The 26389-nt window shown below is 46.8% G+C and overlaps 1 protein-coding gene across 1 annotated transcript in view; it reads left to right on the top strand.

Annotated features, from left to right (window-relative positions):
* Positions 1-25649, top strand: part of LOC149363443 (uncharacterized) — a 38565-nt gene extending 12916 nt beyond the window's left edge. The window contains exons 2-13 of the mRNA XM_089568548.1: positions 5461-5597; positions 7112-7261; positions 9696-9806; positions 10056-10219; positions 12200-12343; positions 13400-13492; positions 16369-16524; positions 18534-18561; positions 19920-20073; positions 21300-21520; positions 22885-23081; positions 25334-25649. Of these exons, the coding sequence (XP_089424674.1) occupies positions 5583-5597; positions 7112-7261; positions 9696-9806; positions 10056-10219; positions 12200-12343; positions 13400-13492; positions 16369-16524; positions 18534-18561; positions 19920-20073; positions 21300-21520; positions 22885-23081; positions 25334-25649 (1749 nt within the window). The 5' untranslated portion in view covers positions 5461-5582. The remainder of the gene's footprint in view (positions 1-5460; positions 5598-7111; positions 7262-9695; positions 9807-10055; positions 10220-12199; positions 12344-13399; positions 13493-16368; positions 16525-18533; positions 18562-19919; positions 20074-21299; positions 21521-22884; positions 23082-25333) is intronic.
* The last annotated feature ends 740 nt before the right edge of the window (positions 25650-26389 follow it).

Raw genomic sequence — 26389 nt, 5'->3', positions numbered from 1 at the left:
ATTGTAAGATTTTATTATAGCAGTCAGTATATCCGCAGATCACCCCCCCCCCCCCCCCCCGACAGGCTTCCATTTTTTTTTTCTTATTAACGTTTTTGCTTTAATCAAAAGCGTTCCGTAATAGATCTTCTGTATCAGTCTTAACTGTTCGATGCGATCAATGGAAAAATTTAAAAGAAAGATTTTGCTACATATCCGAACAATGGACCATTACCTTCGATATGTTCTTAGCAGCATCTTAAATTTTCCAATTTTCAAAAATTTTGGCCTAGAGTATTGGACATGAATGCTTTTACTACGGAGCCACTTATTAACAGGTCGAGCTTCGGTGTGTAATTTGTAGAAAAACGTTTTGACCTCCTGAGGGAGCGCAAGATTTCGAGCACCATGGGGAGCCCTTCAATACGGCGTCTCTCAAAGCCTGATGCGCTCTGGGGCGTATACCCCTCATAAGCCATAACCCTTTCACAAGCCCTTATTAAAGAAGAGCTTTCTCATCGAGATTGTGCTGGCAAAACTTGATTGTCATAAAGACCAGGAGAGTGAGGGTCAGAGGTTAGGGGTCATCTTGAGGCGTCTTGCGTGGGCGCTCACCATGGCGTCAGAGGGCGAGAAGTTCGTGCTTCCGGGGACCCATACCCAGTACAGGACAAAAATATTTTTAATGAGAAAGAGTTTATGAGTGCATTAATTTCATATATTGCAAGCCTTGACTATAACAATCAATATATCCCCAGATCTCCCTCAACAGAACACATGACGTTCGAATTTCGCATCACCTGCTCTACCAACTGAGCTACGGCGGTAGCTGTCTAATATTGTGCTTTCGAGAATAGTTGTTGTGCCTGCAACCTAATCTTCAGTTTTCACTGGTGCCAACATTTGTTGATGCCGGCGGCCAAAGTACGTAGTTTATTTCCGCGAGTGTCGCATGGAACAGATCGAACGGCGAGAGGGGAAGCCCCTCTTATGCTACCTATGGAATAATGACTGCCAGAACCGGGGCGCTCGATAAGCTATTGAGCGCAAAGGTGAAGGGATGGGAGGAGCTCCTCATGACATACATGGCGAAAGCCAACTTTCGATGAAACCAAGGAGCATAGGAGAATGTTTCAATACTTTCTTTTATATTAGAGGTTTCAATTAATGGGAAATGAAGTGTACTTTATCGTTGAAAGATAATTGATTAGAATGCATTAGAAAAGACACCCACATACCACCGATGACATCCGAACATACAACCCACAATTTGCGCCTGGTGCTCTACCAATTACACTACTGCGGCAGCTGCCCAGTCCTCTGTTTTCGAGGTAATTATGTTGCTTCTAACCTAATCTGGAGGGTTGTCACCAGTGACACCCTCCTCCGTACCGGCGGATATTGTACGTTCTGTATTACCGTGAGTGTGTCACATGCAACGCGATCGAAAGGTAAGGGCGGAAGCAGTGCGCGAGAACGCTCTTATGATACCTATGGCAAAAGGCGGCCAGAATCGAGGCGCTCAATAAGCTATTGAGCACACTGGTGAAGGGAATTGAGGAGCTCGTCATGATGTACAATATGAAGGAAGCCAAGAGTAGCCGCAACCAAGCAGAACAGAATGTTTGAATCTTTTAAATTTGTGGTTTCAATCAATGGGAAATTATGAGTATATTTTGTCGCTGAAAGATATTATTATAAAGCCGAGGAAAAGACACCCACATGCCGCCAGTGTGATCCGAACCCACGACCCAAGATCAGATTGGGCAGCCACCACCGTAGCTGAGTTCTGACGCGAAAACGGCAAGAAGGGTAGAAAAATAATTTCAAACGTGCGAAAAACGTTTAAACAAGGCGACCACAATGTCGTAGGGGTAGCAAAGACAAGCGCTGAACTTGAAGCCCTGAAGCAGAGTCTATCATCCGCTAGGGAACAGCCGGTACCGAGCGACAGGTATTTAAAATAGTAAGGATCATCAGGTATAACGAATTCGGTTCTTTGGAGACCTACGTTATTTAAAGCAAACTGCTAACGACCGGAATGACGATCAATAGATGGAATCACACTTATCGACATGAAAATACTCAACAGACCTGCATGTGACCAAGGGTCATGAGACTACAGTTAAAATGAAAAGGTCTTCTTTCGTAATGGAATCGAACACTGCGATTTCAAAGTAACAAAGATTTAATTTAGCATAGAAATTCACTGGTGTCTTAACGATAATGATGATGACGTCATCGGGCTTAATTGTTTCATTGCTTTGTTTCCAGTATATTTCCTTTTCTTCTAAAACTTATCACCCTGTAGGCCAATGTCCATTGTAAGGTCTCAAGGTACCAGAAGTAAATAACCTTCAGCAATCCCGTCTACACTATTCGCACCAATCGCGACTTTCTCTCTCAAGGACGAAGCCGCGTAGCTCCTTTTATTTCACTGAAAAAGAGGCATATTGGATGGTTTCTGCCTACACGACGTCACGATCTGATCGCGCGACGCGGTAGAAGAAGAAGCGCACACGGGCCTTCGTGCTCCCTGCTCAGGCTCCCTCAGAGAAGACCTCAAAGGCTTTCCTCTTTGCCATCGCCCTCGACTGCCTGTTCCGACCTTGGAGCAGCGTACGATGCGTTCCAGCAGGGCGCAATCTCCTTCGCCTTCCTCCCCTGGCATTCGAGGTCTCGCCGACGGGGCAGGCTACCGGGCATCACGCAGCTACAGCGTGCACAGTGAGTCCGCCCTACCGCTCCTCCATTCAAGTCATTTCCTTGCCATAACCTTTGGCAAGGAACTGACTTGCCAAAGGTTATAGAAAGCGGCAGAATATCCGAGAAAAAGAATGCCGGGAGTGTTGTCTGATTGGCTGGTTCCACTGAAATGACCCACAAGCGGCGCATTCATGGTACTGAGCGTCGTCGTTTGCGTGCTCAATACCTGCTGCTAAGGTTCTGTAGCTTTAGGTTTTGTTAGGTTATGTCAGGTTTGTTTGGGCTAGGTTATATTGTCGGCTGCCAGCTGTTTTAAGGTGTTTGATGCGGACGACACTACTATGGCGGCTGCCGGCCAAACAGCCCGGACTGAACGTTGGCGGCAGGTTAGGTTAGATTTTCGGCTGCTGGAAAGAGTGACGCTGAAGCCCCAACTAGCACCGCCGGAGAACAGCGACCTCTGTGATTGGCTAGTAGCTCGATGCGGTTCTCGTGACGTGCGGCCCGTGGTTAAAATGTTGCAGTAAAGTTAATTACATGTTGCTGCCACATCAAAAGAAATGTGTGGCAAGTGGTAAGTGCGCAGATCAGATTTCCGCCTTACGCCGCCTCCCATGCGGCGCTAGGCTACCGAATAGGTTGAGCAGGTGAGAACAACACAGCGCGTTCCCGGTCGAGCCTTAACACGCTGCTATTATACGCCGCACGCGGCGTGCCCCACATAAGTTCCTTCCGAATGTGTATTAGATTATTCCCGTAAAGCGCGCGAAAAAAAAACACTGCTTCCGACTATATTGCAGGCTACTTCTTCTATGGCTACCAGCGATTGAGGACCTAATGATAGAAATCTAAACGTAAAAGAGCGACGGGGCAAGCCACCATTTTCCACAACGCCTTTGAGTGACAAAGAAATTTGTGACGTTATTTCACGCCTAGAAAAATTGATCAAAGAGCAATGTACAGGATAGACAACACTTAGTCAGACTTCCTTGCGCAGAGCAAGTTGACGCGTTGCTCCAGTGCTAGAGTTGTGTCACTTTTATGGTCACGCTGTCCGGGGCGCCCGGAGCTAGGCGCCAAAAGCTAAGCGCCAAAATGTTCCTGCTAGATGTTATTTACCCTGTACATCCGAAAACAAATATCGAGCTACATATGCGAACCTCTCACATTCGAATTCACGTCCGCTTCCAGGGACCCAAGCCCACAAATGTAACTTGGGGCACACATTGACCACTAATCTCTGCACAAAACGGGGCTTAATCATACTCGAAGTCCGCCACTATCCCGGCTCTAGACTGCCGACACCAGTAAATGTATCCGTAGCGTAACTGCCTCTGAGCAGAACACGCCAAAAATTAAATGGAAGAGTGCAGTGGGCGATCTGAAGCATAGCTCTGAATCCTGTACGGAGCACGAGAACAGTCGGGAAATCCAAATTAATGATTGGAATAAAAGGCATGTTACAGGCTGTGTGAGGCAAGTCAGCTCGATCGGCAGCGGTGCGAGTTGAGTTGTAGAAGCGTTTCGAACTGAGAATCTGAGTTGAAATTTCTCACTGAAACCAGAGTTGTGGATCGCGGAGCACGGAAACATGTGCCCGATTGCCGATTGGAATAACCCATTAATTGGCCAACACTAACTGTCCTGCTACCCGTAGTACGGCGTAAATTTGTTTCTAGGATACCTAGGAAGCCAGTGTTTTTTTATGCTCGCCATTTCAAGGTCGTCTATACTATGCCGCTCATCTACGCCCAATCAGGCACGGCCACCGGGCCGTATGCCGAGAAAGTTTTGCTGCGATCAAACCGAGACCTGACTGGGCCGAGCACTTATTCGTTCTTTTAGGTTAGGCGATCGCAAGATTTCATTTAGAATCGTACGGCCCGGTTTGTCCCTAAATAAACTGTGACGGTTTGACACGTTCACCTAACCCTGAAGGAATGCAAGCACGGTACTATGCCTGTACTATGCCGGTGATGCCGGACAAGTAGGCATAACTTCTGACGTCGCTGTTTTGATGTCTATTATTAATGATGCGCTAGACATCCCGCCTGCTTATGCACGCGTACAGTGCCATGCTAATGGAAGGTGACCAACGTAGACTTAGCCTATTTATATAAATTGGCTGTAACCACAAGGAAACATTCTAGGGGAGAGGCTGGTCGTTCTTCCTCAGAGTGAGTTACGGTGAAAACCATTAAAGCTGCAGGTACCAAGCAAGAACTCGAAGAATTGCACTGCGCAAATGGGACCCTACCCCCATCCTATTGCCCCATTCAGGAGTCGTTGAAAACTCGGCCTTGTTTTGACTGCAGAGAGAGTGACCAGCACTCTGAGAAGAGTTAATTGGAAACTTCATATATATTGTGACTTTACGTACACTACAAACCCAATGAGGGAAGCGCGAGCTACCGCTGATGTATTCATGTACACAAATCGGTGAAAGAGACCGTATTGTCGCGAATCTTTGTAGCGTTTGTTTGTTGTGTTTATTTGTTCATGCAGATTCGCGGCAGTATTTTTTGTTGTGGCTTGCAACAATGGTCACTCATAGGTGGAAAGGTTCACTAGCGGACCCTGTTGTTCTAAGTAATGCTCGTGAACACCTAATTTCACGCCGTCTGGAAACGTGGAGCTGCGATTCACAGAAAAGACACGATCAAATAGAAAATTACAGGTGCTTCTGCGCTAGTCCGTACGCGCACCTTGGGTTCCTAATTCGCAATTCTGCGCAGAAAACTTCGTTCAGGGGCCGCATTAACTGCACGTGCGCAGGGGGTTCGCGCCAATCCCTGCAAAGCCACGGCGCGGTTGCACTGCCACTGCTGACGCCTCCCGAACGAGACACCCGGCAGTGCATCGGCCTGCTGATACCCGTCTACCTGGCTCCCTTGATCATGCACGGCACGCGGGTATGTGAAAGACGCCTGGAGGAGACAGCCTCCGCGCTTACATTGCTCTTTATTATGTGCCACCCCGTCGGCGCATATAGAGAAATGAAGCGCCAAATATGCACTAAAAATATAGCAAACAAAATGAAATGTATAGTCACAGACACCTATTGGCAAGCCTCACAGATTACGTTATGGTGACAACCAGGAATATCTGGGACCTCTCCTGAGAGTTGCAACGCAGATGCTAATCTGCCAGTCAGTGACGAGGTCAGAGTGGCTACATGTCGTCCGGGCTCATGTACTGTGCATGGCGGTTGCAATTATCCGGAGTCGCCCACTAGGGCGCCCCTAAAAGCCTGAGTCGCTTTGGCACGCTAAACAGCATATACCAAACGAAAGCAACGAATCAGTGTCATTTGCCACCCATAAAATAGCATATAAAAATTGTCAATAATTATCTCGACGGTTTGGCAATGGCTCGCCCCAGAACAGTGAATAGTCGGTTAATTCTCAAACCAGTCCGCGTAAGCACGCTATCAAACATCTATGATCGCCATTTCTCAATCTTACGTCTTGTCTTCTTTGAATCTATCTTCTTTGTCCGTGCGGCGTCACATCAAGTTCTTGAAGTTCCTGCACTGCATCATTAATTCATCTTATCGCATTTAAAATTACCTCAGTTTTTATTGCGACATTTCCAGTCCACCCTGGAATCGCTATATTGTTAATCATAAGCCATATATCGTTCATACTAACGTACAAGTACGGCGGACAGTTGCTTCTTGGCTCCTCGCATAAGATGACGCATCTTCTTCGTTTCCTACATGGAACAATTTGCGCAGTTGAAGAACTGCGTCATGTCCTCTACGAATATGGCGACGCTCTCTTCTGGCTCGGGACGGCAGGGCAAGTTCAGCCCTCTCTTTTGTTCGTTGCTGCCGAAGGTTTCGAGCAACTACTGCCGAAAATCTCGCAAGGTGGTGATTGCCGGCACATGGTTTACAAACCTAGTCTTGGCGTCGTCTTGGAGGGGAAAATATACATTCCACAGCTTCCGGTGTTTGTCCCAGATGCTGAATACCTACCCGTTCGTAGCTGTCTGCCAAATCCTCAACGTCCTCAGTCTTGTAGCCATGAAACGACGCGGGCTACGAGGTGCATGGAGAAGCAGCGGTGGAGAACTCACGCTGAATTCTAACAGAATTATTGTGTTACTCTAAAGCCAAGCCTCCTCTATTACGACAGCAACTTTTTCATTCCGAGGGCAGTTGCTGTATCGTTATGCGATCTCCAGTCATCGTGAAAGAACTCGCTCTATCCTGAGCACAAAATGTTTTTCATTGCATCATTGGATAGATATGTTTTGTATTTTAGCTTAAATGCAGTCGTAATAGCAAAAGTTTTCATTGTTTTCATGCCTGTCTTGTCTACCTTTTCATCGGTTTCAAGTCGTTTAGCTGCAGTCCCGTGCATCTGCGGACTGCATGAACAATATTAACGCTGTATGGAAGCTGTCCTATGCTCTCTTTCAGCGGAGCCTGTGCCTGTACTCGGTGCTGCTGCCGCTGTGCTGGTGGTTGACGTCATCGGTTCCTCACTGCGTGGCCGCGTTCGCTCCCATCCTGGCGCTTCCCATGCTACAGATCATGGAGCCCGACGAGACCGCGGCCTACTTTTTCGAAGTAACCTATAACATTTTATTCGCCTTCAAAGCGCGCGCCATACCATAAAGGCCGCGTGGACCGACTCCTCATAACCACCGGCAAGGATACGAATCGGGCGGCAATAAGGTTGTTGCCGGTTGTATCCAATCCGTTGAGAAGCTGCGTATCGTCCCGTGCGACTGGGTGAAAAGTCACCACGTTGCACCTGAAATGACAATCTTGTAGGTTTTTGTGTGTCACATATACAAGGCGTCCCAGTTAAAAATAAGCTTTTATAAAGACAGTGTTTCCTAACCCAGTGAAGCTAACCGAGGGTTGTTGGGAGTCGCGTTGCTTATTCTGAAATATTTCTTATTGTCCAAGTTAATTATTTAGAAAATTGAATTATCTAATTGTTTAAATATTAGAGTCAGAAATTATGACTCAGTCCAGGAGTTATCTGTCGTGTTAAAAAACAAGTGGCTAAAATATTTGCACGAAGTTACCATTTACGCAACTTTATTTGCCGGTCTTAAAAGAAAGATACCAGGTGAAACCTACTGGCGCATATCTCTCACCCAGTGCGCATGAAAAGCCCCGTTGAGGACAGTGTCCCAAAGAAAAGAACATGTTTTTTTTTTTCCTCTCTGAGGCGCATCTTGAGATGCTGAGGCAACAGCACTGTCACATCACTTTTCTATTTTGGGAGCTCTCTCCTGAGGCCATCACAGAAAAAGTACTCTTTCCGACATTATTACGGCCTGCTGTTTGAAGGCTATCTGACCCGTCCGCACTGACACCACTATTCAATGAGCAATTCGTGTACAGTTAAGTTTCCGGGACAAAAAGCGACTCCTGACTAGGCCATGCGACTCTTAACAGTACTAAACTGGTTTCAGCCGCCTAGGACACTTCACAATCATGCAACACTTGATCTAAACCTTCAAGCATATACGAGTATAGCGAGACTGAAGTTAGAGTATGCAAGCATAATATGGGACCCGCATTATCAATACCAAATTAATAACCTTGGGAAAGTGCAAAGGTTAGATTTAAGATTTATATTCTTCGCTTTCCGCAAAACACAGTCCGTGACCGCTGTATGCATCCAAGCGCAACTTCCCGAGCTTCCGTTGTACAACTAGCCGCACGTATAAAAATAGCCCGTCTCAAGTTTCTTTACATGTGCCGTGAATATGAGTTGAATTTAGACTCTACTCTGTATATTGGACCACCCAGGCTCATTCTCTACCCGTACCAACCACCCTTTCGCCATCATGCAGTGCACATTGAGAGCTGACCTCTTCAGGCACTCGTTCCTCCCGATAACCGTTGTCGAATTTATTAATCTTTATAGGCGTGTTTTTTCACATCAAAACAGCTGATAATTTCGAGAAAAAAGTGATTATGTGCTTCTTGTTTTAATGTACATTTCTTCTGTACCGTGTGCTTTCATTTTGTGTGAGTTGCCTTTCTTTTGCATTTTTACCCATCCTGTAACAGCCCGCAAAGGGCTTACAGTATTGCAAAAAAAATAATAATAAACAAATCTTCCCTACTTTCACCTGGGCCTTCGGATATAAGACAGGTGTAAACATAAGGCGCATGTGCATCATTATTAAGTGCAAGGAAGAAAGGGGTGGCTGTAACCGTTAAATGTAACGAATTACGAGGGGTGCTGCTTTTAACGCAGTAGTGTTAAAGGCCCCTTTATCGAGAAAATGCAGCGTCGGCGTTGGCGTTGCGAGCGAAAAACCGTGAGCACGGCTCTGGCAGGCGGTGCCAAATCAGCAACCTAGGAGGCAGGTGGTCCACATAGGTCACGTGACCTGGAGGAGTCATCACAGCCTGCCCCCACAATGTGAGCAAACCATTCAGCGTGGCAGATGACAGGTAAATTAATCATTTGTCGCTCGGGAAGGGCAACCTGAGCCACACAAGGAACACTGTTGGAATCACCTGCCATCGCAGGGCAGTGGCGCATAGCTTAACCGCGGCACCACTGCTTCAGGAGGGGTGTGATGACTCCCAGAAATCTATGAATGTAAAGCTGACAATAACTTTCTGCATATATGGCAAATAACCCATTGCGCTATGCCGTCATAACCATAAAGCTGAGCTTAAGTGTGTCCTCAATTTTTTCTCCATTCGAAGTAAAAAAAAAATCTTTTTGTAGCAAGGAAATTAAACAATAACTGCCATATACCTCGGTGGACGCCCGAACCGCGCCGTTAAGTACATCATCTGTCTTCAGTGCACGTCGACAGATGTTGGGCAGGCTTCTAGTCTCTATATCTAAGCTAAGCTTTCACTTCTGTCGACGCGAGGTTCTCTGTGTCTGGATGTGCATCAGTGCCCGGATGGCCTCCTGTGCATGCAAAGTGCGAGGCATGACAATCGCAGCGCATTTATCTGATATGCTCGATACACCGTCGAAAACACTTTTTCGAGACGTTTTCCTTTGCTATTTCAGAGCAAGTCGCTCGAGGCGACCGCACTCTTGGCTTTCCTGACGGCGGCTGTCACAACCAGCAGTCTGGTTCAGAGGATCAGCTTCAAACTGTGCAGCAGCATTGGGCTCCAGGTGAGAGCGCGTCGAGTCAAGAGAGGAGGTCTTGGTCGCCAACATTTACGTGTGTTTCCTGTTTGTCATGAGATTTCCACATCAACGTATGAAGATTTAATGTTTAAAAACTTTAGTCTTCCGGTTGGAAAATTCTCATTACAATCTAAGGTCTAATCTTGAAGGCTGCTAAGGTTCACTTCGGCATGGCTCCTTGAACTTTTTTCTTCCGCCTCCCATCCGAAAGTAGAGTGGCGCCGTGACTCGCAGGTCCGCTCGCTCTTCGTTGGGATGGCGTGCCTGACGTACGTGCTGGCCATCTTCATGCACCAGAATGTCGTGGCCATGTTCTTCGTCCTCCTCGTCGACAAAGTCCTTAGCTGCGTGCACGAGACCGAACTCGACAAGACGTTCACTGAACGCCTGGAAAAACGGTGGGTGCGAGGGCCGACGTCTGTACAAGTCATTCAGGAGAACTCATAACCCTAACGTTTCCTTTAACACTGTTCAGCTTTGGAATGTTTTCAAAAATATAAAACAACTCTAATTATATTGTGACGAAGACGAAGCTGGCAGTGGCGCGGGATGGAGCGCTCGCGCTAGGCCAGCGGCCATTAAATCATCTCATAGCCATGGTTCACCACGTCTCATTCTTCGGCTGGCCGCCACGTAACATTTGGTGTGAGGTGCGGGGGTCCCTTCATCGCCATCCTGGTCACGGAGCTTCGGCGTCCTGGGCCTGCCGTGGACGTCGGCCGTGAGTACCTGGTCAGCACCGCACGGCCGTGCCCCAGCCCGTCCGACCTGAACCGACCTCGACGCTCACCCCAGCCCCGTCCCCCGCCCGGACCACACGACACGACGACCCAAGACCCGACGGACCCAAGACCCGACGGACCCAAGACCCGACGGACCCAAGACCCGACGGACCCAAGACCCGACGGACCCAAGACCCCACCGACCCAAGACCCCACCGACCCAAGACCCCACTGACCCAAGACCCAAACATGAAGACACCGTCCCCCTGCCTCTGCCGTTCGGTGCGTCCAGAAACCTCGGCCGTCAGCTCCTGGCACCCTACGGCCCGGATGCTTCGTGGACCAGGACTCATTCTCTCATCTTTCTCATCGTGGCGGCCAGCACTGCACCATGTTCTACATATTGTTCGATCCTTCACTCAAGACCATCGCCATTTCGCCGTCTGTTCGTCACCGATCGGGACGATCGCTCGGAGGCCCCGGGTAGTGTGACGAAGACGAAGCTGGCAGTGGCGCGGGATGGAGCGCTCGCGCTAGGCCAGCGGCCATTAAATCATCTAAATCATCTCATAGCCATGGTTCACCACGTCTCATTCTTCGGCTGGCCGCCACGTAACAATATTATAGATAAAAAAGCATATAGAGTCATGTATATATAACACACCTCGAGAAATAAAGAGGATTTATTGCTCGCCAGAACTTTGCTATAGCCCCGCCGCGGTGGCTCAGTGGTTACGGTGCTCGGCTGCTGACCCGAAAGACGCGGGTTCGATCCCGGCTGCGGCGGCTGAATTTCGATGAAGGCGAAATTCCAGAGGCCCGTGTGCTGTGCGATGTCAGTGCACGTTAAAGAACTCCAGGTGGTCGAAATTTCCGGAGCCCTTCACTCTCATAGCCTCAGTCGCTTTGGGACGTTAAACCCCAACAAATCAAATGAAATCAGAACTTTGCTATAACTGTGCTCGCCACTTTTTTTAAAGAGGGAATGAATTTAACGGCTGCATATGTGCCTCGTACCAGTGAATAAAAAGATAAATCGGTGAGACCAGGTTCTAAGACAGTGAAAAGAAATGTATGTCCGACAGAATCAGCAACTACAGCATAACCTGTCCAAGAACTAAAAAATGACACCGTCGGAAATAAAAAGAAATCAAATAACAAGTGCAAACTTGCAAAGCACTTAATGGGTGCCTTACGAAATAGCTAACTAAACAGATATTTGAAAAAAGAACAGTGTCCTGAAGGTCTAAAAACTCTAAACAAAATAGGAGGGCTGCTTGAAATACTGCCGATTCTAGAAAAACGCCAATACTTGAAGAGAGCGCGTTCCACTCTTTTTATAGCCAGGAAAATACGCGGGTATCTTTCTATTCGATCGAAAATAGGACTGATCATACTGACACAGTCGACAAGACCAGGGATGTAAAGCGCTAGAAAATGTGAAAACGTGTATCGGGATACTGCATATTGGAAGACAGCATGGAAAAATGATAAGTGGACTTTTTCCTCCCTTCATCTTGGGTTGCCGCGAATCGCGCTGTTCGTCGTAAGCTCATTTGCGCTACAGGTAGCAGCACTAACTATGGGCACAAGAAAAATTGATTGGAAAACTTTGCTCGCTTCTAACATGCCTTTTATATATCGCTCTTTCCGCAGCGTCAGCCTGGAGTGGCTCTCATTGGCGCGCCCACTCCAGGCTACAGAGACTCCATCCGTGGACGCTGCAGGCGCGGACAAGCTATTGGATACATTGGCCAAGGCGGTGGTCAACCTCAACGACGCAGCTGCGGAGTCCAGGAGGTCCGCTTCCTTCACAGGCGCATTTCTGCATGAACACGAGTGTAATCTTTATGGCCGGAAACAAAAAATTATTTCCTGAACAGGAGGTCACTCTCAAAAAACTTGCAGGTTTGTTAATGACGATAAGAACTCTATCAAAGCTTTTCCACAGATCGGCCAAGATGTTTCTGCAAGCCAAGCTTTTTCGCCCTCAACAGAGATAAGAAGAGCTAGCATTAGGTTTACGTCACACAGTTTTTCCTTGATACTGTATGGCTCTGTTTCTCTAGTCAATTATCAGTAGTCGTCCTGTCCCTACCAGCTTGATGTATCACGAGATCACTCAACGTTCAGATAAAGTTCAAATATTAAAAAAAAAACGCATGGCAATAGCCAATATATCTTGTTATGTTGGAGCAAGTGCGTATGAAATAAAATCGATTATTCTCCAGGGCCACAGATCATTCCCTACTAAAGCGCTAAGAACGTTGACTACTCATAGCGTCAAAATAGTGAATTGGTCAGCCCGTTACTGTTATAAGTTTAAAAATGTCAATGATCCCTATCATGTCCAAAGCTCCTGAAACCAAAAAACGATTTCAAGCGTAAGCAGGCGAATCCTGTGGGCAGGCGGCTGCATAGCGATAGCGCGATAAGCCTCTGCTCCGTTCTTATTCATCGTTCTAATACATGCTTGAAATTCCACCTGCTCTGTGTATGAAAACAGTGTTTCCGTGCACTTTGTGTTGATTTGCCACCCCTTTATGCGCGTATCGCAGCCCTGCATAATTCGCTTACCGGCAAACAAGTGTGCTTCCACGTTCTACCGCCATTAAATGCTTTAGTTTGTTTGCTAATATCATCGTATGACTGAAAAGTTCTGGTGTGTGGCGCTTCGAATATATTGCAAAAATCGATGCTGTGCAAACATAAGTGTCAGCATTGAAACCTTGAGCTAACGGGGGAACCAAAGAAAAAGATTTAATCTCAAGAAATTTGCTAATACTTCGGCATCTGTCGCTGTTATTTGTAGACCACAATTTATGCAAATAATGTATCTTATTGCCTCGTATACAGAGGGAGTAGGCGAGGAACTGTTGAACGCGACGTGGAGGAGTGGGAAATCGAGCATACCAAAGCTGCCAGCCCGAAGGCTACGTCTCCTTCGAGGTAGGTCTCTTGTTTACCCGAGGTTCACTACTTAGTGGGGTGGATTTTGGGCTTGTTGGTAGTACATAGGTTAAAAACAGTGTATCGCAACTAAGGACGAAAACAAAAATGAACAGAAGGAACCCCACGAGCGCTACTCGAATAGCGCTCGTGGTGTTCCTTCTCTTCATTTTTGTCCGCGTCCTCAGTTGAGATACAGTGTTTTGAAACTATTCACTACTTACTTTTGCGTAGTATTGTCACAAGCGCTCCACATTGATTATCCTGTTCGCAAGTCTATAATATCAGGCATAGCTTCACACTGGCTTTTGTTATTCTTCCTTAGAAAAGTTTATTGGAACTGCGCAATCGTAAGTGGATTTATGCTTTGAATTGACCAGCAGCGAGAATGAACGCAGTCGCTTCAGGGTTAGGAAACTTAATTGTGCTGCACTGTCTTGGAAGATAAGTTCAACGTCCACAAAGCGTTATAGTGAGGGAAAATTTTGGGCCGCAATAATGATATCCCCAGGTTAAACTTTGGCCGTGGTGACCCAGACATTGGTTATGATGTCTCCTCCGTAGTCGTAACATGTCGTTATAGAGCACGATATCATAGGGCGTTGGTTACTGCACTGTGAAATGGCAGCAACTTAATGTGATGGCTGTTTCGGGCCCTACAGGTTATGGATGTCTTTTTCACAAAACTAGACAGGCTTCTTATAACGAAATTCTGACTCAAAAGGCTCACGCAGTTGAGCCTTTTCAGATAGAAAATGTGAGTTCTGTTGCCCAGCCGACTACCGCTTCAGGTAACATTTCAGCTGTGTAATACCTACCGGCAAATTTCTTGAGAACTATTCTCATATGGTTTTACTGTGAGACAGCGTTGTGGCTTAATCTCGCAAGGAATGTACCATAACGTACGAAATAGCCCATTTCAATTTCTCTGCGGCTGTAATGCTTTGAGGGAGTTTAAAGTGAGTTTCCCAGCTAGAATACATTACGGCTTTCTTGCTTCTACGAATATCGTTACGGTATTGTTGCACATCAGTAATCTACCCTAAAATTCCTCTAATTGCGCTACAGAAAGGCAATCTTTCGGGCATAATCCTCTTGCAGGAGATAGCCAACTTAGAAAATGTAGATGCGATTGAGGTCTATTTTTAACAACTTCGGGTGAAAAATAGTGCACATTACGCATGAGTGCGCAATAAAATGCTAGATCGCGTTACACGGTTGTTCAACTGATCGGTGACGTTAGACCTATGTCTGGGGCCCGGTTTTTGCCGGCGGCGTGGTCAGGTCGAGTTTTGTTTGTCGTGTGCCACTACTCTGCCGTAGGCAGAGTAGGGAGAGGACGTTTCGGTTGTAGTCTTCGTCCTGCCTTGTTTACAGCACGAGCGGGTGATTTACAACCAATTTAGCGCAAACGATCGTATTCAGAGCTATTCTTGCCGAATGATATATTATCACCATCTGAAAAGTGGCAGTGTGGGAGATATATTATCGAAGCATCCCACAAAAACATGCGTAGTAGTTACCTCCCAAACCTTGGCTGTCATGTTCTCGTTGCGCTGTGCGTTAAGCGAGAGAGCAGCGCATTATGCAATGTGAAGGTAATCATAACATGAGACTTTGTCATGATGCTTATGCTCGGTTTCGTTTCAGACTCTACAGTCGCGATGGAAAAATCAACTGAAGTAGTCTCACTAAGCGATTCACGACACTGGGAAAACAGCTGTAATCAGTAAACTACATTTGGTGATGAAGCGGACCCCCTCTGTCCGTGCTTTCGTGCTCGCGGCTGTAGAACAAGGCTTCAAAGCGCGCAACTGCGCTACTTAATTCGACGAGTTTATTGCCTCGCCGCTTTTCAGGATTCCGCTCTTTTTTAACCTTGGCTGGCGTGCTAGTGTAACTCATGTTTGAAACCCAGCTAGCTGTGGCGCCTACATGAAAATAATACGCACCTGTTTCGGTTAAAACCAACTTTCGAAAATTGAAAGCGGGACTTTTTTATCGTCTTTTTTTTTCAATTCCAGCCGAAAAGTCTAATCTTTATAATCTTTGCATGTAAGGCATCTTTACGTCAGTTTGACTTGAAATGTTTTGTATGCTCTGTCGGCAGCCGAGTATTTGAAATCATTCTTTCAAGTGCAGGGTTAAGTTTAATGAGCAACCGAGGCGAACCTGCTTACTCCTCGCTGTGGCAGGAAAGCATAATTGTAATTAAGTTCGGGTAATGATCGCGTGTTTTTTGGTTGTATTCTGATCTCGGTGGCAGTAGCGAAATGCAAGAAAACACCCTTGTATTAGAGTTCTGCCGCGAGTTTAAAATATTCACGGAACTTTAGCCAGTAACGCCTGTGGTCAGCTTTAACTCGCACGGTAGAAGGGTGGAAAGTCGGAAAGCAGGGTTTAGTTTGGAGAGGAGTTTTTTATTCAGGTAGATGATAATAGCTTTCTTATAGCTGAAAGGTGCGTCGGTACGTTCCATTCGCTCGTTCTCTACGTCGAACAATGTCGCGAGCTTTCGAATTAAAATAATCAGTGAATCTCGGCCCTCGCGAGATGATGGTCCTTTGCAAGGAAGGTGGGGGAAGGGGGGGGGGGGGGGGGGGTGCTACTGTGGGGCGAGGGGGGTGGGGATGGAAACTCCCTGCAGGACTCACTGCGGCGTAGTTCGTGGGCGGGGTTTCCGGAGTACTTCCGGGCGGTAAGACCAGACAAAAACATATTAACATCCAACGCTGTAAACATCCCAGGACAGTGAGAATGCTGACCGATACCTCCACTATAGCCCATTTCATGAAAGCCAATTAGGGCTTACTAATAAAGAGTGAGCAGGATGTCCACTGATCAGAAATTCTCTCACCCTGCTTCCTTCTACGAAGGAGCCTCGCTCAAAAGACCAGCGGCCGCTCTTCCAGAGCGGGCAGCTGGGTCGGGAGGGCCATCTTCAACCATCGTGGCACCTTCCTTGGCGGCGGATCACCAGCAAAGCAGCAACCAGTTAAATCCGTTCATGGGTCCCGGTCATCTCCGCCTAGGTTCGTCTGCTGCTTCGCATGTTTCTTTAGATCTTTTTTGAATTTTCATTGCTCGACAGCTCTTTTCTATTTACACTTTACATTTCGCGCAAATGAATGATTCGATTGCTCTAATTTTTACGCTAAAGCGTTAAGTGGCCCACGTCGTCGCGCAAAAGCTGTCTGCTGAGTCACTGACCGTGGGTGAAAAATTCAGAAAAAATCCGCAGAGCAGAAACCTAGGTGTCAGGTGGGCCACATATGTCACGTGACGTTGTGGCTACTTCAAAACCTTCTCATCGGATTATAAGCAAACTGCTCACCGTGGCACCGTGACATTTAAGTTAATGATCGGTCACGAGAGGTTATTCTGATAAATCAACCTGGGGCGCACAAGCCCCACCGGTTGCAGTACGCGACATCACAGGGAAATAGCGCATCGGTTAACCACTGCTAAACTCTCCCAAGAGTGATATGAGGACTCCCAGGTACATAGAAATGTAAAGTATAGAATGACCAATTCGGCATACATGGACATTAGCCCCTTAACGCTACGGCGTCATACCCTTTTGGTGCTACGGAAGTTTCCCTACTAGTTTTCTGGGGTCATATTTTGCGCAGCGCTCTAAAGATGAGGGCAGAGTTTTCAGTTCAGCTCAACATGGCGGATAGTTGGCCGAATTGGTTTCCAGTCTTAAACAGGAGCAGAAAAAGAAATAAAGCATCGCCTGGCGTATGCGCGACGGAGGAAGGGAATAACATTGTCTGGGTTACAGTTTTGTCAGCGATGTCTGGTTGAGCATAACTGTCACTTCGCTTATACGCTGTCGTGGACAAGAGAATATCGGCTTACGTGGTGGAACTGAAACGAGCTCTTACTCGGCAAACCTGCTCCCACAAAGAGAATTGTAACTCTGTAGCGACGATAGAAGGGAGTACTTTGAGCGGTCGTCGAAGATCACAACGCCTGTCGTTCTCGGCCGTGACCAGTTCAAGGTAGCAACAAAAGTTCGAGATAAGGCGCCTAGAGAAACATCAGCGCGTGCATAGTCTGCCATCAAGAAGTTCCAGAGCGCTGTGGTCGCAGCGTTGCAAAAATAGATGTATTACACAGGGAGGGTGGGGGAGGTGAGAGTTGCTGTCCTACAGTAAAGCTGGTCGTGTAAGGGGACAATAAGTTGGAGTTTGTGCGGCCTAATTAAGCATAGGTAGCGTTTTATCGGAGTACCTTTAGCAAGATAGCATGTTTTGCTCACAAAAGAGCGTCAAAGAAGACCCTTGTCTCCTGAAGCAACTACCTTTCTAACACCAGGCGAAATGCATGTAGTCAACGGTAGCGTTGACAAGATGACCGGCTTGGGTGTCGTAAAAAAGGCAATTATTGGCATGTGCCATACAACCGCTCAGTTTAGCTTTTCTTGCTGTTTGAGCAAGTGTTCTGTTATTATACGTTTTTGCTTTGTGTCCTATGTCATTTCCTCCGTTATCTCTCCGTAGCTTTCTCCCTGTGTGGAATAAATTTTCATGTGGTAATCCACGCCCTCCCATATCATTGCGTTTCTGCTTTTCGGGTATTGTGTTGATTATAAGGGCACTCGGGTATTCTGATGGAACAGAGAATTCAGGTCACGCTGCTCATCCTCTCGTACTGCAGGAGTACTGTTTAGACGCTACGGGCAGTACAGTGAAGAACTCTCGCCCCGCTGTTGGGCTTGAAAATAGAAAGTGTCGAATATAATCGCTCAACATAGAACATGTTACGAACACCACAGCAATAACAAAAAATATCTGCACTACTCACTAGGCCTTTTTTTGGCTTTAAGGTAAGTTCACGCAGCCGTTTGAGGAAATAAAATGAGTAAGATGGAGTCGATGGTTACACGGCTGCTTGAAGGAGCAATATTAGTAATGTTAGCCTGACTGTGCACAAAATTCAGACCACGCGAGTAACATGTTAGAATTATATTACGCAATGATTCGTTTCTGATGCTGCCCTAAATAACTTTAAGCAAATGTGCATTTTTATCCAGGCTTCAAGACAAAGGCTCACCAAGCCCAGTAAGTAAAGAAAAAAATTCATGTCATATCGTAATGTGACCGTAAAGTCTGGATTATTCAACAATGGCTAAGATACTTGCCTCTGAACTGTTTAAGCTCTTATGATTGTGACTTTTTTTGTAATTATTATCGCTACATCATTTCCTAAGCGGCTGCCTCACAAATAGAACGGCTTTGAAAGAACTTGCGCATCTATCATCCTAAGACCGGGAATTGAAAATTTGTCAAAATATTGGAAAATGGAATCGCCCGCGCGAAAGCTCTAGAGTAACGATTACTACAGTTAAAAGCTATTCCTCAGCCGCTTTTAGAACATATCCTGGCAACTAATGAGCACTCGCAACAATGCCAGACATCATCATGCATTCGACAAAAGTTCTGATTTTTCTCTCTGTTTCGGAAATTAGAAAAAATATACTACTGGACATTTCCCACCTCTGGCGTAAATTTTCAGAACATATGAGATAGCTTCTCATGTATAGAGGCACAGATTATCACATAATATGATTGCAATAAATTGCCTGAAGAGTTTTGCCCCTATTTCTCGGGTGTATATAGGTCAGTGGTGTATCCTTTTCTCAAGCCGCTAAAAGTCGCATAAAGTGCAGCATTTATACTGAAGCGCAGTTTTTAACCTGAGAGCCTGGAGCTGCTTCTGAGTTCTAGTTGATGCCTCAACTGAACAAGATACATCCTCTTGGCACACCTCTACCCGAAATCCCTTCACGCATGTCCGCTTTTACAAAAGCCTACAAAGGTACCCGCAAAGCGCGAAATCTCACAATACTTAGGAACTTCCTGTCTACAAGCTGCACTAGGGGCTTCCCTTTCACAGCCACGCTAGAACTAAAAGGCAGCCAGATAACAACGCATGCTATGAGTGTAATACTACAATGCCATACGTCCTGCCTGGCCTGTGAAGCTGGAAAACATTCACATAGCTGGACCCCATATTCGCACCCATTTTCTTTCTTTCCTGAATATAAAAGAACAGCAACAATGACTCAACGCAATTCCAAATCATGGCTTTCGTAAAGTTCGCGGCAATGCACAATAATTTTTTTTAACGAAGCTTTCCATGCAAGGTTCCAAAAATATACAGTGTGGCTCTGCTTAGCGTTTCTGTCATTATCCTGCTTCGAGTAAACACTATCTTTTAGGAGAAGCGTTTAGTTCTGTCTACAATTGTTACTTTGAAAGCATCCATTTTTACAGCAAAGAGCCTCATAGCATCTGAAGTACTTGTTGCTGCTTTAGTTGGCGCGTACGTTGGAAGCATGTTCAAGTGCAAAGACGGGAACGCTCATATTGAAAGGACTCAGGACGTAGAATACATACATGTCATTACTTTGTTCCAGAGTGCCATCGCTATGAGCTCAAATGGAAAAGACTCTCCAAAACGGCTTCTGTCCAGCCCCAGTGGTCGCCTTTCACCATCTCCCAAATCCCCGTTAAGTACAAACGACCTCAACGTCGGCCGTCCGTACGCTGGCAGCAGGAACGGCACAAAGGGCAAGTTGGAAATACGTAGCAATGCCGCGTAGGCTTTACGAAATCTTTTTAAGGTTTTTTTGTTCCGTATGTCGCACAGCCATTAACCAAAAGGCGGAATGAAATTCCACTGAAGCGGAAAGCTGTGAAGAGCTATAAACCTAGGGTTAACATATAATGAAAGTAAATTTAAAGCCCGATGAATGCATTAAACTCATTATATAGGCCCAGTTACTCATTTCCTATTGATGCCGCTATCTAAAAGGTATCAAGCGGTAAAGTAGCTTTAGAGTAGGTGCCACTGCAGCCTAACTATTTTTGTTCCACAGGTCAAGTAAAAAACTTCGGTTAGGGGGGTTACGTGGTTCTTGAGTGTCTATTAGCTTTTCTGTACCCAAGGGTTTTCGCATACGGTCGGCCTGTATTTGTACCAGCGGATTGTGCGATACCCATGCACACTCTTAAAAATTGCAACAGAAACAAGTTTCATGTTCAGGTCTTGGCTACAACATATACGACATCCGCGGAACAAAGCGTTGTCCAGGTCTTTAATCCCCCAACGTGAAATTCTTTCTATGTGTTCTTTTTATTGACAGCATTCCTTTCTTGAGTTTTGTACAATCGAAAATTTTGTGATACGTTGTCTCGAAAGCGTCCAACGCCACCCCCCTACATTTTATTGGATGCAGCAACTTTGAACTTACTTAGTATTCGAGCACGGAAATGATCGACTGCAGTACTAGTGCTCATTTTCATTCATCTTGAGATGTAGATTTGCGACCCTTCGTTACTTGGGGTGCTCAGGAGTATAATATTTGAGCACTACAAGCGTCGGAAAATAAGCTGAAAGTTTAGTTCATTGCTCCGGTTTTCAATCGGAATTTCCTTTACAACAAAGGGTTGCTTGTTGGCACTTCTTAGAAGCCAATGATAGCATGACTCAAACTTCTAGTTCTTTCTTTGTATATTCTTTTTGCTTTTCCTTTATCTTGTTCTTGCATTTATCTTTCCTTTCTGTTTTTCTTTTCTTTGGTTTTTCCTCTTTTATTGCTTTTACTGTTTCTTTTGTCCTTTCAATCAAGCTTATCAACTTCAGCTAATGAGGTGTAGTGTACCCCTGCAATCGCGTTTTATAACTGCAGTGTGTGCGCGTGGCATAAACGACATCAAGGGTTTCCGCTAATTTCCCGAACTCCTAGGACTGAGCCGTTGCTCAGCTGCCACTAACGCTCACATCTCCATGGCAGGTGCTGCTCAGCCCAAGTCGCCTCCTCCCAGTGATTCTGAAGAAGCCAAGATTGCGCCGTCAAAAAAGGACTCCCGAGTTCTCAAGTCGGGCTTAAAAAGCCCTGGAGCGACCAGTCCAAAACAGAATGAGGATAAGGGAAAGCGGAAAGTCACAACAAAGTCGGCTAGCAAGAAATCATCAAAGCAGAAATCTCCAACTCAAGGTGTTGCTTCTGCAGAGGTACGTCTTGCGGGAACCTTATAAATGTCATGGATAAATGCATGGTTACATGAATAAATACATGAGACAAAAACTGCATCAATGTAGTAGCACTGGGACAGAAATGAAGCTTCATTGCTGTCCCAGTGCTAGTCTAAGGTAGAATCCACTACTAGTTTCGAATTGATGTAAACCATCTAAACATCTGACATACTTAGCTGGTCCGCGTGCCTCGTTCTATTTCTTGTCAGTATTGCGCGTTTTAGTCTCTGTAAGCGCGCAGCCGCAGTTAGCCAGAAAGCATGCCTTACTGTCCAAAGAGAGAGGCCTTTCGCGCTCGCTTGTCGTCGGCGCCGTGGTGAGCCACATAAAATAATCTGCACTAATAACTATAAGCTGAACAGGTTTACAAAACATGACCAACGGTTCTAGCAGCATGTAACCCACTGCCCAGCATAAACCATGATTTCCTCTTGGCACTAGCAAACTGTCCGCTCTTCATAGTATGAAGCCTTTAGACATGCTAGGCATTTTGTGGCTAAACATTTGCACTGCTCTGTCTCGTGAACTGCTTTCCAAACTAAGCATAGTAAAGGTGACGGGAAGAACATCGAACCGTTCATGAGGTAGCAGTTTTTCTCACGTTCAGTAAGCGACCGGATCTGCCGACACACTGCAAATGAGAAGGCCTCATGTAAAGTCCTGTAATTAGTAATGTACTGAATTTTTCTTTACTTAAATTCCAACTACGATGCGAGTGCAGTAAATATGACGGGAGATATTATTTGTGGCTGAAGCTAATTATAAACGCTTTGCAGATGTTGGAAGTAAGCTTATCTGCAAAGAAATGCCCTATTCGTCATAGTGGCGTGGCTCGCCCCCCTGCGCACTTGTTGCACAGGCGCGCTTTATCTTCCTTAGAGATCGCTACGCGAAGCAGATGTGTTGTACCTGCCAAGTAAGTAGCGGCTTGTTAGAGCAGCGCTTGTGCTATTTATTGCAAGTGCAACACGCTTCAGGAGCTCGCGGAGAAGACTCGCGGCACAATTCTGACTCCAGTAGTCTGTAGTGCTGCAAATAATTTACGCCTTCCTGCGAGACGTACTAGGTTGCTGTGGTGATGGGGTTGTTGCTCACCAGGGAAGCTGACTTTCAGGTTTTCTTTTTTCATCAGCCCATGAGTCGTGACTTCGACACCTTGTAAACATCCCTGATATATAAGCAACAGCGTTCAAAGGGAATAGTTATTCGTTTGCTAAGAGCATTGGCAATGATTTTTTTTTTTTGGCTGCTTAGAAAATCACACACTGAGGTACGAAATTGGTCTTAGAAGCTGCACAGTTTTCAAGTGAAGGAGATCACCCGAGTTTTCTTGTTAGGTGCAGAAGAAGAAGCCTGCTATGTCGCCTGATGCGACAAAAGACGGCCCAGTGTCGTCACCCTCTGCGAGCGCACTGGTCGTGAAGGCGCATGCCGGGATACAGTCGCCTCCTGCCAAGCCGAAGAAAAAGCGACGAGCCCGCATTGAGCAGGCCGAGACGGTGGTCGAAGTCGCTCGCGAACAGTTTTCACTTGAGCGTGAGTATCTTAACGCCAGGATACTATGGGTCCCGTTTCCATGCATAAAAATCGTTTCGCTGAATCGGAAGTTGAGCTGACAAGGGAAGGTAAAAAGTGGGGCTTGTTATGACACTCTTGACGAAAGCCAACAGTCACTGAAACCATGGAGCAGAGGGGATGCCTTTTCTTAATTTGTGTTGTTCATTAAGGGGACATTAAAATAACTGATTAGAAATCAGAAGAAAAACAACCATATTCCGCCGGTGGGATCCCAACCCCACGACCTCTGAATTTCGCGACCGATGAGCTACCAAGTGAACCACGGTGACGGCAATCCAATTTTCTGCTTTCGGGGGTATTTATGTGTAACGTAATTACTACACACAGATACCTCCGAAAGCTGAAGACTGGATGGCCATCTATATACCCTACACATTTATGTGTAGTGCAATTACGACACGGGTCATATGTTCTTGGCGCACTTTCTCTACTGTGGACATTTCTGTTAACTCCGTGGATCACCTTTTCTTCTCTCCTATCCGATTCCCACCCTTACGGCGCGTTCCAGTGAGGAAATGTAGCCAGGTTACACTACACATTTGTGTGTAGTGCAATTACGACACGGACTAGGTATGTTCTTGGTGCACTTTCTCTACTGCGGACATTTATGTTAACTCCGTGGATCACCTTTTCTTCTCTCCTACCCGATTCCCACCCTTACGGCGCGTTCCAGTGGGGAAAAGGAGCCAGGATTCCGAGCAGAGAAGAGTAGAGAAGTAGCGCGCCTGCAGTGGAGTACTTGTACATTCCACTGAAGCGGTCACTGCGCTCCGAGAACAGTATGCCACTATTTCCGGCGTGCGTGGCAGCCAATATGCCTTCATTAATGGTTTTCAGATCTCCATGCGAGGCATTGCAGATATTACTCTTGCATTTCGACTACTCCGCCGTTTGCTCGCTCTTTGCCAGCAGAGAAGTCGAACTTAAGGCAGCATTCAAAATTAAAGCTACACACGAAGGCATTTTTTACAACCTGCTTCGCTCTCTGGGGAAATCCTGAATAAAAGCAAAATAATGCCCTCAGTGAGCGCGCTGCCGGCACTATCTAAGTCCGCTTCCACCAGGTGCCATGATGCTACTTGTTGACGCCAAAACGCATAGCGTGTGTCCGGTAGACTGGTATGGTCTGTGGTTTGTTCTGAACCAGTTAGTTTTAAAATTCGCAGAGACACTTAAGACTGTTCATGTGTAGGATTGTGAAAGCATTACACGCCTCGGTGAAGCGTTTTTGTGTAATTTTTCTACCTGTATTAACGTTCTTTTAAAGGTCTTTTCTTTGGCAACCAGGCCGCAAACTTTCAGACCCTCTTGCTACACAGCGATGATGTCGAATCGCTTCGGCCTTCCTATCGGCCTATCATTCTGTCGGCTCTGCATCCGATTTTCGTCTGGCACATTCTAGACTTGCATTACGAGCACGACGTGCCTCCGGTGACCCGAAGGGCAGGGCAGGAATTGAGGGCTACATTCGCGAACCCCTGGCGAACGACGGCCTGGATCAGGGCAATTGTAGCGTCGGCCGGCTGAAAGGCGAACTCGACGGGAGTCATAGCCTCAAGTTCTCTACATTCAATCCGATTCTAATTGGCACGATTGGACGGCTGTTGCAGTGCTGGCTAGTTCTCGCACGAGGATGCCGCTGCCATATTCAGAAGGCGCTCGAAACTGGGAGCAATACGGCAGCGTTTATCTTTCTGAAACTGCCGACATACCTGGAGGATGGAGTCGACCGTTGCGTAGTCTTTGCAGAGGTCAAGGCTGAAAGCGCCATCAGTGATCACCTTTAGGTTGTGACCCACCTTGTCGGTCTCTGATCTGGCGCTATCCACTTTACGGTTTATGGTTCATGGGTGTTTAACGTCCCGAAGCGTCTTAGGCTATGAGGGACGCCGTAGCGAAGGGCTCAGGAAATTTCGACCACCTGGGGTTCTTTAACGTACACTGAAATCGCACACCACACGGGCCTCTAAAATTGCGCCTCCATCGAAATTCAGTCGCCTCGGCCGGAACCGAACCCGCGTCTTTCGGGTCAGCAGCCGAGCACCAAAACCACTGTGCTACCGCGGCGGCGACTGTCCACTTTACGGCACAGACACCGGATGTAGGAGAGGTATGACTCGAGGGATGACTGAGCTCGACTAGGAGGATTCTTTTTTTGCGCCCAGTTTGCGTCCAATGGTCTTTGCAAATAAGCCCCGTAGTTTCCGTTTACAGGTGTCCAAGTGGTAAGGTCTTCCTCATGCGTCTCGAGCCAGACGCGCGGCCGCGGCGTGCCCTCCAAGTAGAAGACCACGTTAGCAAGCATGAGGGTCGCGTCCAAGCGCTTGTGCTTGCTGACGCCCTCATATATGGCGAGCCCGTCTTCGACATCGCCGTCAACGGTCCCGCGAAAGGTGCCCGAGTCGCCAGGTTATGCGACGACAATGGTCGGCGCTGGTGGTGTCGCTACAGCCGGTGGTGTGTCGGACGACGCAGTGATAGATCCAAGCTGAAGGCCGCTGCGAAGGTCCAGAGCGTGGTCCTGGTGTAAAACCCTGCACCTCCACCAAATATTGCGGTTGTTAGTTCATCAGCAGGCGTGACAGGCCGCTGTCAGGGAGCACAAAAAAAACCAGGACACCCCAGCACTAGCTGCAACGACCTTGCCGTCATCAACAGCACCCCAAACGAACAACGTCCTCTTCACCTCGCGACTGTGTACCGTAACAATATGACGTCGGAATGTCACATGAGTTCCTCGCAGTGCGCTCTTTAGGAAGGAGCAGCGTGGGTTGCTCTTTACTGCACTGACGCAGCGGAACTGCTCCTGTTCTATCACCGAATGAAAGTTCTACCGTTACCGTTCGCCCAGTGCTTCAAGGCGCCCGCTCTCGCGAGAACACTTTAGGAGTGCTGCTGATTGCTTGCTCCTGTTAGTCCACTGGAATGCGCCGCTAGTCTTCGACAGAGTAGGTCGCTACGCCTTAAGAACCACAAGGAGCAATGGGGATCCTCTTGATAGAGAATTTTAGTTGTCTGGCTTGTCAGAGATGAAATGCCATCGGTAGTATGCGACACCCATTAAAGGCACTAGCATCCTTAGTTGTCTTATTTTCCTTACATATTCAGCTATCCAGTTAGAACATTCTTGCTGTGCAACATCTTTTGTCTTTCATGTACTGGTTCCCCTATATTTTACGGTAATTTCTTTAACGCAACTGGCGCATACACCCGCATGAGTCAAAGCAGCAGCGCGGCTCCCTTACTACGTTATGCTGCCCTCATGACGCA

This window comes from Amblyomma mixtum, chromosome 2 (genome assembly GCF_055824585.1).
Source record: "Amblyomma mixtum isolate Tamu chromosome 2, ASM5582458v1, whole genome shotgun sequence".
Lineage (NCBI taxonomy): Eukaryota > Metazoa > Arthropoda > Arachnida > Ixodida > Ixodidae > Amblyomma > Amblyomma mixtum.
Note: the sequence above shows the minus strand (reverse complement) of the source record. Positions and strands in the feature narration are given on the sequence as shown.